General features: G+C 30.4%; 3 protein-coding genes across 3 annotated transcripts; all 3 read right to left on the bottom strand.

Annotated features, from left to right (window-relative positions):
- Window positions 1-2,186: 2,186 nt before the first annotated feature.
- On the bottom strand, window positions 2,187-4,787 carry LOC130799683 (uncharacterized). Its single transcript, XM_057662864.1, has 2 exons — window positions 4,295-4,787; window positions 2,187-2,900 (listed from the first exon to the last, which is right to left on the bottom strand). The coding sequence occupies exons 1-2, from the start codon at window positions 4,728-4,730 to the stop codon at window positions 2,338-2,340; spliced, it is 999 nt and encodes a 332-aa protein (XP_057518847.1). The 5' UTR covers window positions 4,731-4,787; the 3' UTR covers window positions 2,187-2,337.
- Window positions 4,788-9,436: 4,649 nt separating this feature from the next.
- LOC130800270 (uncharacterized) lies at window positions 9,437-10,042 on the bottom strand. The gene has a single exon (XM_057663727.1). It carries the CDS (start codon window positions 10,040-10,042, stop codon window positions 9,437-9,439), a length of 606 nt encoding a protein of 201 aa, XP_057519710.1.
- Window positions 10,043-12,968: 2,926 nt separating this feature from the next.
- Window positions 12,969-16,602, bottom strand: LOC130799923 (ribosomal RNA small subunit methyltransferase). Its single transcript, XM_057663223.1, has 2 exons — window positions 16,204-16,602; window positions 12,969-14,004 (listed from the first exon to the last, which is right to left on the bottom strand). Exons 1-2 carry the CDS (start codon window positions 16,507-16,509, stop codon window positions 13,213-13,215), a joined length of 1,098 nt encoding a protein of 365 aa, XP_057519206.1. The 5' UTR covers window positions 16,510-16,602; the 3' UTR covers window positions 12,969-13,212.
- Between the last annotated feature and the right edge of the window lie 965 nt (window positions 16,603-17,567).

Below are 17,567 nucleotides of genomic sequence, written 5' to 3'. Positions count from 1 at the left end.
GCAGTTAGTAACTACGAACAACTATTTTGACCTGTTTTTGTGGAGCATGCTGTTCGCAGTTACTAACTGCGAACAGCTCCAAACCTCAAATTTGGAAATTTCACGCTTATTTTTTGAATAAGTTTGAAAGTTGGATTATTTGGTTTATTTTTTTGATTTTTTGACTTAAAGATTTCAAATTTTCCTATATTCGTCTTTCACATAAATGTTGGACAGGTTGAGGGTTCAGGCCTCACGATAGAAACGTTTCTTTGAGTGACGTATTTTAAGTTCAACCCATTAAAGATTAATGTCTATTTATTGTATTTTTAATACCTACTTATGTTATCCTTAATGCTTACTTATTGTATTATTAATGTCTACTTTTAATATCTTAAATGTCCACTAACATGATTCTTAATGCCTACTTACAATATTTTTTAAAAACATATAATAGGCCGCCCCAATTAGAAATGGTCTCTTAAAAAGAACGTCTCTCACAAGAATCACTTATTAATATATATTATAATTTATTGTTTTAAATTAATCATCTGATCACTTTTTATGATTTAGGATGATCAATTATTATCTTAAAGTGTTCAATTAGAAAAATGTGTTAATTATATGGTCTCGTACAAGACGTGTTGTATTAGAAAGTCTAATATGAGACTGTCTCACCATAAGATGAGCCAATATTATCAGCCCATTTTTTTGATTGATCATTTTAAGACAATAAGTGTACATTAGACTAGCTCAATAGCAATAGTCTCACCGTGGGACTGCCTCATTTGAGAATTTGTAAAATCATTTGTATTGGGAGGTACTCTAAGTAAATAACAGTGATTTATAATATTGACAAATCACCCTTATTACCTTATATGGAAGTATTTGATAGGATAGGGCTTTTAGAATTTTAATTTGTGGTTTTTTTTATTTTGCTTACTTTATTAATATTTATTTTGTCTTTTTATAGTAATTTAGTGATTTATTAAGAATTTATGTGTTTTTATTGGTGTAGTGACTGTAGTGTCACTAAGAGACCAACTCTTTATTCGTTCAAAAATTTCTAATCATTAACCGTGATTTGTAAGCCACTACATAAAGTTAATCTATTAACCTGATAGATAACCCATGTTTAGTAACACACTCTCTCAACTATTAGCATCAGAGCCCAGATGTAAAGTCCCATCCACTGCAATTTCATGATCTGTCTCGGTCAAATAATCCACCTGCAGGTTGCAAAATGTTTTAAAAGTCAAATTTAAATTTTCATCAAACTCCCTAATTTTCGTAATTCTTTTCCTTCATTGTACTTGCATTATTGTTTTTTTTTCTTAAGCTATACACTTTATTTTAATTATTTTTTTAAAATTATACATAAATAAAAATTTATAAAAAATTATATTTATAAAAAATACAATTAAATAAAAAAAAATTTCATTTAACTATATTTATTCTTCCATTAAAAAAGTCAAAATATAAAATAAATTTAAATATTAAACAACAGCAAAATCCTTATGCTATAGCCTATAAGTATAATAAAAAGAGAAGGTGTATAAATAATTACTCATTTATGTCACTAAAATTATTATATTACCTATTTTTATGTAGAAATCTTAAGAGAAAATGTAAGAATTTTTTAGGTTTTTCGTCACATAATTCTACATAAATTATTAGTATAAATTTATTACTCAATCACATCCTCATTTTACTAATAAATTCACATATTTTTATTACTAACTAATTCAATTCAATTTAATTTAGGAGTACTTGTCAATGCTAACTCTCACATCCTCAAACTATTTTGGCCTTTGCATTAAAAGTTCAAACCTTTTCAACCACAAACCAAAATCAGCTATACCATGGCCAACCATACTAAATATCGTCATTTCAAGTGATAATAACTAGTAGTTCACCAATATTTTTCTGCTTATCATCATATCTAGTATATTACGCTCATAAAAATCAGATTATAGTGTAAAAAGAAATAAAAAACGATAAATCATATTCATAAAGATTATACGACCAAAAAATCTATCTAATCGAAACTATTTTTGTAAAATAGTATACTCTATTAAATAAGACAATTTATATAGGCTTACAAAATGACATAATAAATAAAAACACATTAATCATAAATTTATAATTTTGAAAATATTATATTTAAATAAAATAAAAAAAATTAAAATATAAACTAATATGATCTATAAGACGTTAAATCGGTAAATGTTTAAATAAAATCGAAATATAAATTCTTACAATGAAAGCGTTTAAACCAATAAATGATCATTAAAACTTCCTTATAAATAAGTGAATAACCTATTGGTAAAACCCTAATATAAATATTTCAATATGACATTAAACCAATTCATTTTTAAGATAAAAATCAGCTTCCACAATAATATGTTTTCTCTTAGGATATCCCAACCCAATCATATGATTCAAGTAAACCTTTCCATCCTTTATCGTTGCAGATGTGGCTAACCGATGTATTATACCAGAAAAACTTTTGATAACCGATGCTGTTTTCCATCCATCCGTGCTCTCCACCAAACGCCCTGCAGGATTTCCAGCGACCACAAGCCTAGTCGGAGATAGAAGCTCTAATCCATCGCCAAATCTAAGTGATCCTTTGACGATCTTCACTAAATTAACTTTTTCTCCTTCTTTGAAATCGATCTTATATAAATTTCCGGAAAATGTGTGAACTACAAGCAAATAACCATCTTGGTGGTACACAATTCCATTAAGTGCTACCAAATTTTTGTACCATTCTTTAGAGGTAAAAAGTGGACTTCTTATTGTAGATAACAACTTTCCATCTACATTGACCTTCCAAAGTTTGCTACTTTTAGCATCGGTTACGTATGCATTACCTTCTTCATCAATTGCTACATCATCCGCCATGGATTTTTCATCTCCTATTTATATAGTAAATAAGGTCAAAAAAATATTTAATTGTCTGTGAAATTGCTTAAATTAATTAAGATAGAATAATGAATTCTTTAAGTTGAACATTCATATTATTTATATAAACAATAACATGTGGTATAATTCTTACATGTAAATTTTGAATTCCTAAGATAAAAAGAATTACAAAACTAAACTCACAATTTTTCACACATTATCATAAAAAACTTTTGACTCTTTTTTTAATTTTGTCCATACAAATCAATCTCTCTCTTTCATTTATTATCAAATATATATTCCCTTTAATTTACTACTAATTTCTCATTTACTTTATACACTCTATCCAATGCACTTATTCGATTGTTAATATCTCTAATTGTGCAACACTAAAAATTATGAAAAGTTGATATAAATAATCCTTGCATTTAGACGAATCAAACAAGATCTCATTTGACTATGTTTTAACTTATAAATTAATAACAAAATTCAAATTAAAAGTAAAAAATGTCCAAAAAGCAAATAGGACATTAATAGTGAATTAAAGTGATTATTTTTTTCCTTTAAAAAAACTATTTTCTCAAAGATATTAATTCAAAATAAGTAATACATGTACTCTTATCCCTTCGTTTCACTTATTTAACATCATTATGTAGGTTCATCTCACTCATTTTACCTCATTTTTATAAATATAATGACCATTAATTTCTATTAATTCTCTTTTTAAATTTTAACTTTTTTTTAATTTTATTTTATTCGTAGAATTTATTTTCTTTCTTTCTTCAACCCCTACCTTGTGCGGATACTAAAAGCGTCCTTTACCTTTACCTTTATTTATTCTTTAGCCCTTCTTATATGAAACCGTCTCACCGTAAAACGAATTCATACAAAAGGTATATTATACTAAAAGTTTCTATTATTATGCTATTTAATCCAAATATAAAATATATATATCTCACGGTAAAACTGTCTCATACAAGAATTTGTGCTTTTTTTATTACCAATTATTCAACCTTTAAAAAAACATCCCACTACTATTTGCTACTAATAAATTTACACCCTTCTATTCAACTCAGATATCCCATTTATTTTTGGAATACTATTCATCGATCAAACTTAAATTGTATTTTAATATTAATCTATAAGTTAAAATATAATCATGTGAGATCTTATTTGATTTGTTTTAATGTAAAATTTATTAATTTTAACTTTTTATAATTTTTAAATATATATAATTAGATATATTAAGGATTGAATAAGTGTATTAGATAGAGCACATAAAATAATCAGGACATTTAAGATGAATAGAAGGGAGTATTATTTTATCAACCTTAAAAAGTCCAAACAAAAAATAAGGGCTGAATTTAATTAAAATAAATTTTAAAAAAAAGAAAAGAAAAAAAATTACCAGGTTTTGTAAGGTGAGTAAGGAACAAACGTTTCCAAGAGGAAAGATCGTATGCAGCGAGTCCACTATAACGATTTCCAATCAAATCAGTTACAACAACAAGCAAACGATTTCTCGACCGATCGATTGAAACACCAACAGAAGCATTTCCAGCCAATTCAACGTCTTTAACGATTGTGATTTCATTTAATATATCATCATCATGATGATCATCAGGTACTTTGACTTCTCCTACACTACCTTCTAATCCTGAGACGATGAATCTGCGGTTGATATCGTCCCATGTGGCAGATTCTCTGAGCCAGCTGGTGCTGTGGTATTGGTACACGTGTGTTGAAGGTGGGGCCCTTTCAAGCGTTATGAGAATGCTTATGGGAATGGCTGAGAGAAGGAAGAGAAAGAGGAGGAATTTTGGGGAGAAGGATTTACACGACATTGTTGGGTGTTTGGTGAGGGGTGATGAAGGAGAGAAAAAAGGGTGGAGGTTTTTGCATTTTGGTATATGGTAGTTAGAGATTTTTGTATTTGTAGTTGGGAATTAATTCTAAGACTTTATTTTATCATAAATTGTTGTATAAGACGGTCTTATCGAGAGACACATTTTATATTTGGGTTATTGTTATTATTCTCATTGTACCGATTGTATCTCGCTCATAGAAATTATGATCAGTAGCTGAGAAAACAAAAGGCCAATAATACATATTACCTATAAAGGAAGATGCGACTAAAAGTTCCTTGACTCTAGTTAAAGAGAGGTTCTTACAACGAAAATAACTGAGTGAAGTTGAAATCAAAAGCCTAAATCTTACCACACAAGCTTGACCTTACATGAGACAATTACTTAATAAATAAAACAATGAAATAAAATAATAAAATACTAGGTAAAAAAAGAGTGAAAGAATGATAAGTCAAAGGACATGAACAAGATTAATAACGAGAGAGTACCAATAGTCTAAAACATGAATAAGACACCTCCAAGTACCTCTATCCCTTGTCAAGTCTTTAGAGAAGTGTAACTCATGCAAGCCATTTTTTTATTTGTTTCTCCTACGTTCTCCTATGAGCTTCTTATTTGAGATCGTCTCATCAAATTTCCACAACTCTTAAATCAATGAGAGTGTTGTATACAAAAATACGTTTCAACTTTTAACAACAATACAACAACATTTTATTGTCCAAATACCATTAAATGGCTCCCACCTAGGATGAGTTTTTTCAGTTGAATGTACGTAATTTTATTCATTTTATAGCCTTGTGTTGGTGACTATAAAGAGGTTATATTCCATTGATTCTTTATATAAAACAATATTATTGCAACTTCACATAAATAAAAATTTCACATAATTAACGATTCATTTTTACTTTAATTCATTATAATCTAAAATTTTAACAAAACTATAAATAACTAGCATTTAGAACAAAATACTTATAAAAAATGAGTTTTATTCAAAAACTACTATAAAGATTTAAATTGAAGAAAAAAAAGTGCAATATTTGTAATGGAAATCGACAAATAAAAATGTCCAAAACTCTAATTCAAACCCAACATGACGACTATCTACTCAAAAAAAACATCTACTCCAAGGTTTGATAAGTATTTTTCTTAAGGAGATCATAGTTAATTAAGGTATTGTTTGGTGGGGTATTGTTAAAGTTGGTAAGAAATTAGATTAACTTGGACTAAATAATCTCATATAGTCGATATATGTTTCACTTAATATACCAATTTGTGTTAGGCTATTAATAGTTTACTACTAAGTTTTGTAAGATCATAAATTTAATTTTCACTTAAATTTTTATTTTACTCATTTTACTATGTAATTAACAAAAGAATGAAAAAGTTATACATATGTGGTATCGATATATAAAATTTTAATATATATTAATATTTTTTTTAACTTTTTTACAAATTATATTTTTAGATATTAAAATTTGAATTTTAATTAAAAATATGAAAAAAATTAAAATGTCATGAACATTGTGAAATGAATGATGTCCCATCTATTACTAACTATAGGTGATACGTTTTAGTAATGGGTATCATATTTTCTTATAAGGAGTAATTGGTATAGTGAATGACAATTAAAAAATAAAAGTATGTCATTTTTATTATTTTTTTTCTCTACCATATTTTTAGTGACTTTTTTCGTGACTTGACTTATTTTTGTAAAATAAATTCTCATTCTTACATATTCCTATCTATGTAGAATTTTTTAGGAAAATATAAATAAATTACTAGTACATGCCACAAGATATGTTTTAATTAATTGGTGTTATATACACAAAGATTTTTATTAAAAAATAGTTTTTTTGGGGGTTTTATTGAAAAATAGTTAGATACTAGTAGAGTTTGTAATAAAAAATGGTTTCATTATGCATTTCAGCTCAATGTTCGTTAAAAAAAAAGTAATTTTCAATTTATATTTCAATACATTTTTAAAATAAATTACACATTCAAATTTCTTTAAAAAAAAGTAAAACATAGAATTATAATTAGAACGCTTATTGCATCATGTGAATTAATGAAAAAGACTCTTAGTTGTAGTAATTAAGAACCAAAAAGAACCAGTTAAGTGTCACTTTAACTTGGTGGTTGAAACTTGAAAGCCACGTATCCTATGTTAAATATCTTAAGGGATTTGGCTCTAGCTTGGTAAACTAAAGGCTTACATAGAATTCTCCATAATAAAAATTTAGATAATAATTTTTAAAATTGTATTAGTTTATATTTTTTTCAAATTCTAAACAGTCAAAAGAAATAATTTAATAAAAGCAAAAATTATTTTTAAAATAATATTTATTTAACAGTTTCACACTTAAAGGCTTATACAATCAAACACTTCACATTCGTGCAAAACCACTCTATTATTTACGTATCACAATAAAAGTGAACTATTTATTTTGTACAAGTCCAATATATACACAAAAAATATAACCTTTAATACAAGAAAAAGGATCACTTCAAAAACTAAATCCGCTATTCTTGTGTGAGAGACTATCTTTCGGTGAAAGAGCTTCAAAATAAGAAGTTTATATACTCTTATTTTATACTCCCTCCGATCTTTTAATTTAGTCTCATTTTCTTATTTGGCAAAACCTTTGAATTAGTCCCATTTCTATTTTTGACAATCCTTTTTTACTTAAATACCCTTAGTTCACACACGTAATTACGAATTTACCCCCGTAAACCCTACTAACCTAAAATAATTAACATTGTAACCTCACTTAATCATTCCCTCCCTTTTATAACCTCACCTACTCTGAATCCCTACCCATCCCTCCCTCTCTCTCATCTCCATCCTCAAACTGTGTATAACTCTTCGTGTTCTTCAATGATCTTCATCTTCATCATCAAGAATACCTTGGTTTACGGTTTATTATCTTCATCTTCATTTTTTTTCCACCATCTTCGTCTTCTTTGAAACCCTAATGCTTTTAGGGGTTTTTTAAATCTGAATTTTTTCTTAAGTTTTCTGGGTTTTTTCGAACATGGCCTCACCAACGTCTTGTCTTTCTTGTTTGTCTTCGTCCCAAGAAAGTGATCCTACGATTGGATCTCCTAACTCGTGGTTCGATTTCTACAATCGCCTACCTGCATCGTGTACGACTTCTGATGAAACGGATCCTAACTGGGGAAGAAGTATAACTTCTGAAGATGAAGAAATACAGGGAATGTTTGATTTACAACTGAATCTTCAAGATCTATACATTGAGAACTTGTTCCCTTCCTCAGATGAAGAATCATTGGATGATGATGATTTGGTGTCTGATTTTGATGTTCGAGGCCCATTTTCTCGTATGGATACATCTTTCCTCTATGACCAATGATGATTTTGTTTATGTGCTATGTATGGTATGCATGTCTTTCGTGTTCTGTTTTTGTTGCCCTATGATTTTTTTTTGAGGGTAAACAATTGATTATAGCTACAAAATCCCTAAATCCATTCATTTTGCCACCAATCTAGGGTTTTCAGTTCATAAGCCACCAAACATTATGTTTAGGAGACCATGTTCTTACCAGATGTAGGAGACAATTAGTATGGAATTTGGGTTATCTGTGATGAGTTCAAATTGTTCTCTGAGATGAATTTGTTTTTCATTTTGTTTTTGAAGCCATCAATAAATTGTTACATGACATTTCCTTCTAAATGTTTACGGCTAAACATCTCCCCTATTTAATTTCTACATCGTGTTTAGACCTAAACATTTACCTTACACTGTAACCCAAAAGTGAGTACAAAAGGTAACCCAAAAGTATACTCATGTGTGTCATATTTACATGTTGCTGGTGTTCATGCTGGTGTTTCTTCTATTGTTGCTTCTGTTGTTGCTTCATTTCTTGCCGGAATATACGATGTTGCTTATCTTGTTGCTTCTGTTGTTGCTTCTGTTGTTGGTTCTGTTGTTGCTTCTGTGCTTGCTCTTGTTAAATGAAGTTGATGGAAAACTGATTCGTCTTTGATCCCCAAGTAAAATAAAATGCCCTCCAATGTAGTTTTATCCACCTTTGTGTCCAGATATCTTAGTGCCTGGTAAATTGTTTCCTGCTGTACCCCCAAACAATGTGGGAGTCTCCCTTCCCTTTCAAGTTTTGCTTTGCTCATGTGTGGAATTTCATAATCCATACCACCTAGTTTCTTAATAACTTCAATTTTACATGCTTGTAATGTGATCCATACATTCTTCAATGCATTTGGTGTAAGATTGTCAAATGCTGTAGTCACTGCGTTAACTAATTGTGCGTAGTTGTATGCTGATTTTTTATGCTGTAAAGATTGTATTGACCTAAAGAACCCTAAGTCAAGCACATTCATATCCGGTGAGTTAGGAGGTTGTTGCACTAAGTGGAAGTTAAATCCATCAAGTGTAGCCACCTCTCTAAACACCTCATCATCATCTAAAATGTGTGGTTTAGCATTGTCCTGTTGAATGAAAATTGTTTTGCTTAAATGTGATGGCCATTTAATTCTAATTGCTGGTAGTATCTTGTGCACAATCATGTCTCTTGTGTGATCTTTAGTGATTGATTGTATTGGTTTGGTCTCTGGCTCTCCTCTCTTCCTGTTTTTTGAACTCCTTTGTGCTGCCATTTCATGTGTGAAAGGAAAAATGTCTATCTTTCCATCAAATATCATCTCACCTTCAATAGAAAAGATTGGTCTTGCAACGACACATAAACATGATCTTGGGGATAAATCTTTTAGATTGGATTTCTCTATGTGGCTGTATTTCATCTGGAGTTAGATAAAATGTTTGTTGTATCCTTGTAATGTAAAACAACTTTTCATCAATGTGGACTACATTTGTCATTTCATTAAATGTGAAGTTGCTTGTTTGCTCATCTAAAATGCAACTACTAAGACAAAAAATTAACCTGTCGAGTTTATTTTTGTCTGTAAGTAACGGTTTGATTGCGTTGGTGTGCTTTCGAAAGTACCTGTTTTTTTTCCATCTGCATACTGTGCTGTAGCTAACTTCCATGGCCCTTGAAAGTGATCTTAAAGTTGTCTTCTTCACTTTTTCAATTGATTTGAATTTGTTTTCATCAAAGGGGACTGCAGGTCTACCGTTGGTCACTGTCTTCTTATTGTTGACATTAATTGGAACTTTGTTTTTTTTTTGATCCCGAATCTGTCTCCATATTCTTCCGATTTTCCTCTTATGCAAATCGTACTTCTTCGCAATTTCATTGATGAACCCGTGTTGTAGCTTCCCATTACTGTTTGCTGACGTTAAAAGCTCATGCATTATTTGGGTCTTAGTTAAATTATCTACATCTTTTTTTTTCCCATTGTATATACTGTATTGAAGTTGGTGGAAATTAAATGAAGTGTCTGATATCTTCACTTAATGCTGTCTTATATACATAATTTGTTATCTATGGGCGCCATTTTTTTTAACCTTGGTGACATTGACATTATTTTTTTGGTTTCCCTTTACTGTGTTACTAATTGTCAACTCATTGGATTGATGGCTTGTTCTCCCTTTACTGTATTTATCTTCTTTTCATTGTTGGCTTCTTTTCATTTTTTTTCAATCTTCCAGTTTCATGGTTTCAATCTTTTGATCAGCTTATTTTTGTTCCACTGTCATTGATGGCTTCCTTTCAAAATGAAAACATTTAGATTTTTTGTAGTTATTTAATTAATTTTGGACACTAAATGCATACCGTGTTTGTTTTTTTATAAATCTGAAGTCAACGAAAGATTTAATATCCGCATGCGCATGTGGCGAGAGGGTTGCTCGTTTTCAATTGTCGTTCAAAAAACGTTGAAGAAATCAAGGAAGTATTGAAGACTTAGCTTATTTTATGATTTTGACGGTTTTTGTAATTTATTTGATGTAATTTTCTGTAATTTAAATTAAGTAGTTTAATGGTTGTGTAATTATAAAAATTTCGGAAATGTATTAATTTCAATTAAGTCTCAAACAATGTCAAACCTAATTTTCCCTCCAAAATTCATTCTATGTACTTTATTAATCAAAAAGAGGGAATCATTAATAATTAATCCACTTACTTAAAAATACCCAACTACCACCTTTTACATGGACTCCACACAACCCTTAATATGCGTGCCCAAGGAAATGGGACTAAATTAAAGGATCGGAGGGAGTATTAGTTGGACTATTTAACTCATATATGATACGAATCTCACAAAGAGATATCTCATATAATAATCACAAATTGATGTAGAAAACGATCTTTTCGAAAGAATAATGATTTAAAATAGCTCATATGATACATATTCTAAGAATATGAACTCATTATTTAAGGTTATCTCTACGAAAAAAGATCTCCGACAAGTCTAGTTCAATAATAATTTGTGAAACTAAATATATAGACAGATAAACTTACACACTGGCGAACTTACAAGAGGTAGATTTTTGCGGAAAAGCTTTTCTATTAGACAAAATTACTGGTTTTACAATACATCTTAATTGTCCTAGTACAATATATTTTAAATATATGTCTAAAATAAATAGAATAAAGAAAGAAAGTTTATAAAAAAAATCAATAATATTTAATATTTCTACAAATTTATTTTTTTTGTTAGCTCTTTTTTAGCTAATAAGAACAAGGATAATAATCACGTAAGTAATCTTAGTATGTGATATGCTTTACTTTATTTTTTCATACATAGGGTATGCTTATATTGAGGTTAAATATTTAAGGACAAATAAAAATCAATCCATGTAAATGAAGATAAGTAAAAGTGAAAGATAATATGATAAAGAATATAATAGTATGAAAAAAATTAGGAAAAGAATTTTATTTTGGAGAGAAACAGTAAAATATTTACCCTATATCCGACTAAGGTAAGTAGGTAACTAGTAACCCCAAAGTCATGGAATTAATTCTTATATTTCTTTTTCTTTATTACTTTAAACTATATAATTTTTTTAATTTTAGCTATGTTTTCTCAGTTTGACTTTTATTTCACTAATATATATTCACTTATAATACAAATATGACTTTAAACGTGTTATAATTATTGATCTTTATATTCATAGAACTTAATCTTAAACTTGATAGAAAACCATTTAAAAAACGAACAAATTTATTATAGTAATCTTGCCTCGCTAAAATTTTATCCAAGTACCGCCACTGAACTTGCAGCAATCCAGCTATTTTATGGAGTATAAACTACACATTTTGGGCGATCACTATGACCCTTTTTTTTTTCTGAACCAACCAAATTCATGTGACGATATTTGTTGATAACGGCTGGTTCATTTTTTTTGCTTAATTTAGAAACTTAATTAAAGTGCTAGTTAATATTAATAATCTAACTAGTTAAAGCCAAACGATGTCTCGTGTAACTCGTGCTTCAACAAAATCAATTTACCCAATCAGCGGCAGAGTAAAGATTTTATAAATTCTATTTATTTTTGCGATGTCTTTTAAAATAGGCCTTTCAATTGACTATTTGGGATATCTCTAGAACCAGCCATGAGGCGAACTAAAAATAATATTGCTTACTTAAGTTTTGTCTCGATTAAAATAGGTATTATTTTTTTCAAGTAAATCTTGTGTTCGTTTCTCAGTATCTCCTCCTATTTCCTCCTTAATTCTTAGTCTTGTTTTAATTTTGCCATATCCTATTTTTTGCTACATTTTGAATTTTTTGGCGACATCAATATGATCTAATCATCATATTATCCTTTTTCAGCTCACTCAAAAGACAAAAAACAACTTACTTTTCATCTAACCCTAGCAACTAAATTTGTATGGTTTATAAAATTTATTTGAAGAAAAAACTAAGAGATAAATGTATGAAAAAAATATCACTTATAGTATGAGAATTTTCAACTCTTATCGAAAAAGTTTAATATGAATTTAATCCATACTCAATACTATTTTTATTGTGCACCATTTATAATCTTCCATTCACAGGCACAATCCGATACTCCTATTGTATACTCCTCTTAATCACACTTCCTAACTCAGACTCTTTGGTGCACATTATTTTTATACAGATTAAGTTCATACAAGATCTACTCTTCATTGTCACCTAATTTGATAACCCCAAAGAAGTTCGAGCTGCAAATTAAGAAAAGTAAATTATGTTCGATTTTGATTTTATTTTTAACCCAATTCAAGCATTTACGAAATCCAAAAACAAATTTGTCCCACACAAATTCTCAAAATATGAGGACAAATACGCACACAAAATTCACACAATTTGCTTAATTGATTCAGGGAAGTAAATTTACACACCCTACTAAATTGATCACACAATACCTTTCTTATCTACCACAGTGCTCCCATGGAAGTATCATAATGAGATGACAAATATGCAAACAAAATGGAATGAAAAAAATTTTTGATCTAAAATTGTAGCCACACAAACTATAATATTAAATAGGGAACAATAAAAACAAGAATCAAAATTCGGTGCCTCATTCAAACAAGAACACTATTTACTACTAGTAAAGTGAATACCAGCTTGGTTGAAAACCGACAGCAAGTGTATGAACTCATTTTGTGTGAGTTTTGACGACCTTTTGTCAGCATAGTCATACTGCTTTAGCACACCGATCACTTTGGCTTTAAAATCAGAATCATTGACCTGCACATCATTGTCGGAGTCTGCATCTGAACCTTCAATTTCCATTTCATCTTCATCGGCTTTTCCACCCTCCATGTCCATATCTTGATCAAGAAACGCTCTTTGGTCGTCTTTCTCATCAGCTAAGACGGACATATCAATTGGCTCCAAATCATTCTTTAATTGCCCTAAAGACTCTAAGGTCCGATAGTTCTTCTCGAGAACCTCAAGAATCTTTTTCTGACCAAAAATTGACCCAAGAGTCTTGTTTTTTCGACTGAAACAAAGTGAGAGCATCCCATTCCACTCCTTAAGCTTACCTGCTGGAATAGGAAGAGGTCTCCTAGGTTCTATTCTAACAACGGATGAGTCCACCTTAGGTGGAGGCCTGAAATTGTTTTTTCCTACTTTAAGGAGATGGAAGACCCGAGCAAGAAGCTGTGTGTTCACTGAGAGACGGCAATATAGCTTGTCACCGGGTTGCGCAACCAGCCTCATCGCGAATTCTCTTTGGAACATTATGATTGCACATCGAAAGTTTTGCTTTTGATTGATGTCCAACAATTTGAACACAAGTGGAGAAGAGATTTGGTAAGGGATGTTGGCTACGCAAATATCAAAGTATGGAAGATCGCACTTAAGTACGTCTCCTTGGATAACCTGTTGAATCAACATCCAGAGACAATTGATCAATGTCTCACGTACAAGCCACATTTCTATATTACGATGTTGCAAAATTAATAAGCACTTTCAGATTTTAGCATGTCAAATTTTTTATTTGCATACATACTATTACACTCTTAACCAAGAACTATTTTATCACTGGAGGTGTAAAAACAAACAAAAAGTTCAGCATTTATGCTCTAATAGTTAAAAAACCCCTAATGAGTGCAGATATATAGCACTGATGAAACCAAGCAGATATAGATACTTAAGACCAAGTAGTCTATTCTAACAGAAATGAGGAGTTGCATGGTCTTGTCTGTCTACCCTAACAGAAATAAACAGTTCCAAAATCCTGTTATTGTAGTCTATCAGAAATGAATAGTTCCAACACTAAGCAAAAGCTCCAAATTCAATCCCTCACCAACAATTTTATCAAATCTAAATCTCTCTCACCAAACTACTAAAATCTGTCTGTAAGAGTCCATCTCCTAAAAAATCTCTGGCTTTCAACACAGTAAGTGAAACCCTCTCATCTTACAGTAAGGATTCTAATCAAGCACTTGATTCTTTCAACTAAATAGAAATTAACTAGGATATAGACAATAACGATTTCATGATTATTATTCTAGGTAAGTTTTCTGAGTTTAATAATTGCTAAAAATTGATTTAAATTATGCAAAAACATTCATTTCCATAACCAGTTACAGTAATTTTCAAATAATGTATATGTGCTCATTCTATTCAAGAAGCAATTCATAACAATAACAGATTAGATTAGTTTAAGTTGAATGAGATCATGAGACACCATTTCATATTTTACTCGATGCACTTTGTGAGTGTAAACATGAGGTAGAAGCAGATAACATATGCTTAAAACTTAGAAGGAGCATTTTTATTAAGTATGAGTGAAGCAGGAGTTTATAGGATGCTTTGTGGGTACATTGAGATGGGGTGAGGGGTTGGGGAGGATGAGAAAATAAATGATGTCTGGAGTTTTGAGAAGATATTAATACAAAAGGGATTAAGACAGATATGGTATCATATTTAGTAATAAAAAGGGGTTATGAAAATATATTCAACAAGAAAAAACTCAAAATTCATCCGATTTGTCAAGGTCATCTCATCAAAAGAATCAAGAAGAAACAAAAAATTAAGATAAAATAACTAAACCTCAAAAAATACATCCAAAAGAGCAGGATAAACTCATGTAAGAACATTCTTCTCTGGATCAATTTCTACCTAATTGTAGTTTTACTACAAGTTAGGCTCTAAAAACATTCTCCATAAGAAGTTCTACCTTATCTTTTAATTTATCTTTACTAATGGCCTAGAGCAACAATAACATATGATTTAGAATCGTTTAATAAGCTTTTGAGCAAAAAATATCTTCTTCCCTACTGCAGCATGCACATGCTTTTGCCTTGCACCTAAGCTCTGAGACCCTTTACGCCTTTAATCCGATTAAAATATGAATATCATATTGTTCTTACTTCTAATTATGAAATATGTTTGGAATTATTTTATAAGCTTTTGAGCAAAAAAGTGTGTCTCATCTACAAAGCACATATTTTCTCCTTGCACCTTATACCTAGGCTTCAAGACCCTTATGTGTCTTTGTGCGCCTTATGCCTTTCAAAGCTAAGTATTTCATCCTCTCACTAATTTCAGAGTTCTCCCGACAATATGAAGATACTATAACGCTCGTCTAAAAGCCCATAAAAGAAAGGGGGAGAGCATGACTGCATAAGGATAATAAATGATTGCTTACGGCCACTATTCACCCCCTATATAATTCACACTACCACTACCGGCAATATGCCAATATCTGTCAACCACTTTGAGTGTGCAGTGGCCACTTCAAATGACACATCACCGGCAATTTACTCCGTTCATCACACGGGTTTGGCAACATTTCCATTTTGGTTTGTCCCAGTTTTGCTACATTTCTATTTTTGCCATAGCCGTGCTTTTTCTTTGATTTACATCTATACATTTGAATTATCCTTTTATCTCGTCCACACATTTTATTACTTTCAATAAAATCAATATTTCAACGATACACGCACCAAAAAAATCAATTTTTCGATGAAAAAACCAACAAAAAGTAAAATCAAAATTTCAACAAAATAATAATTAATCACCAAAAATATATATCTTCAATCAACACAAAAAAAATGGGAATTGATAACTGACCTCTAAGCGATTAGACAAAGGGGTACCCTGAAAACGTCGTTTAAGTTCAAGAACCATACGAGGATCCAATTCAACAGCAATAACTTTTTTACCAGCTTCTAGAAGCTTCTTAGTAAGATTTCCAGTACCAGGACCAATTTCCAGAATAACATCAGTAGGTTTAAGCCCAGCTTTTTGAACAATTGATTCTACCAACATTGGATTTTTCAGAATATGTTGTCCTTTAGATTTATGGAATGGGATTCCTCCTTGAAAATGACTGCCACCTCCTTTCTGTTTATCTTTCCTGATTTTTCCTCCCGCCATTACTGTAGAGTCAAAAGCTTCGAGATTTCAGAGACAAAAAAATTGTAACTTTGAAGGGAAAAGAGAACGATTGATGGAGGTAGGGTTTTCGAGTTGTCTAATATTGCTTCATATTTACAAAGGGCGGGTCATGGTCACGAGGACCGAGCCATGGGCCGGGTCTTAAACCTAGGCCCATAATTTCAAAATAATAAATTTAAAACAAAATCTAGCAAGTCTTGTATGAGACCGTCTCACTGTGAGACGGGTCCATACAAGCAGCCCAAAGTTAAACTTACATAGTAGTTATCTAGATAAGAACAGTTCACAAATTCTTGTGAGAGACAGTATCTTAAAGATACCATTTTTCAGTTAGGCCGACCCATATATATTTTTTAGAATATTGTAGGTAGGTATTAAGAATCATGTAAGTAGACATTTAAGATATTGAAAGTAGGCATTGAGGATACGGTAAGTAAGCAATGAGGAAAATATAAGTAGGCATTAATCTTTAATGGGTTGTGCTTGAAATACGTCTCTCAAAAAGACAGTCTCTTAAGAGACTAGCTGAAAACAGTTTTTTTTATTAAATTTTAAGAAATTAAAAATTGGGCTAACCTATATTAAGTCGTCTCACGGTAAGACAGTGTTAATAAAGAATTCACTGACTCTTAAATGAAACAGCCTCAGTGAGACTATCTCTATTGGGCTGGCCCAATATATATTTCTTAAAGTGCTCATTTATAAAGTTAAAGTGATTATTTAAAATTTAAAAATAATAAAATAATTATTTTTATAGTTTTAGATTGACTACTTATAACCTTAAAACGATCACTTACGATCTTAAAGTAATTAATTAAAATAATGGGATAATTATATGGGTCCATCTCATGGTGAGATGGTCTCAAGACGAGTCGTAAATAATTTGTCAACAAAATGTAGGCCTATAATTTTAAAAAAAATTGAAAACAAAATCTAGGCCCATCAAATTTCAACTCAACATGAATAACTTATCGAACTATATCTAATCAAGACTCGATCAGCGTAACCTGTTTGTGAAGTTTTGAGTTTTACGTCCA

The sequence above is a fragment of the Amaranthus tricolor genome, chromosome 14 (assembly GCF_026212465.1).
Source record: "Amaranthus tricolor cultivar Red isolate AtriRed21 chromosome 14, ASM2621246v1, whole genome shotgun sequence".
Classification (NCBI taxonomy): Eukaryota; Viridiplantae; Streptophyta; class Magnoliopsida; order Caryophyllales; family Amaranthaceae; genus Amaranthus; species Amaranthus tricolor.
Note: the sequence above shows the minus strand (reverse complement) of the source record. Positions and strands in the feature narration are given on the sequence as shown.

What these genes read in the sequence shown, in the direction of transcription:
- LOC130799683 (XM_057662864.1), bottom strand. Translation starts at nt 4,730, where the DNA reads ATGTCGTGTAAATCCTTCTCCCCAAAATTCCTCCTCTTTCTCTTCCTT. An exon ending in TACTCACCTTACAAAACCTG is followed by an intron (nt 2,901 to 4,294) that starts GTAATTTTTTTT and finishes CTATATAAATAG; the next exon opens with GAGATGAAAAATCCATGGCG.
- LOC130800270 (XM_057663727.1), bottom strand. Translation starts at nt 10,042, where the DNA reads ATGCATGAGCTTTTAACGTCAGCAAACAGTAATGGGAAGCTACAACAC.
- LOC130799923 (XM_057663223.1), bottom strand. Translation starts at nt 16,509, where the DNA reads ATGGCGGGAGGAAAAATCAGGAAAGATAAACAGAAAGGAGGTGGCAGT. An exon ending in CTTTGTCTAATCGCTTAGAG is followed by an intron (nt 14,005 to 16,203) that starts GTCAGTTATCAA and finishes TTGATTCAACAG; the next exon opens with GTTATCCAAGGAGACGTACT.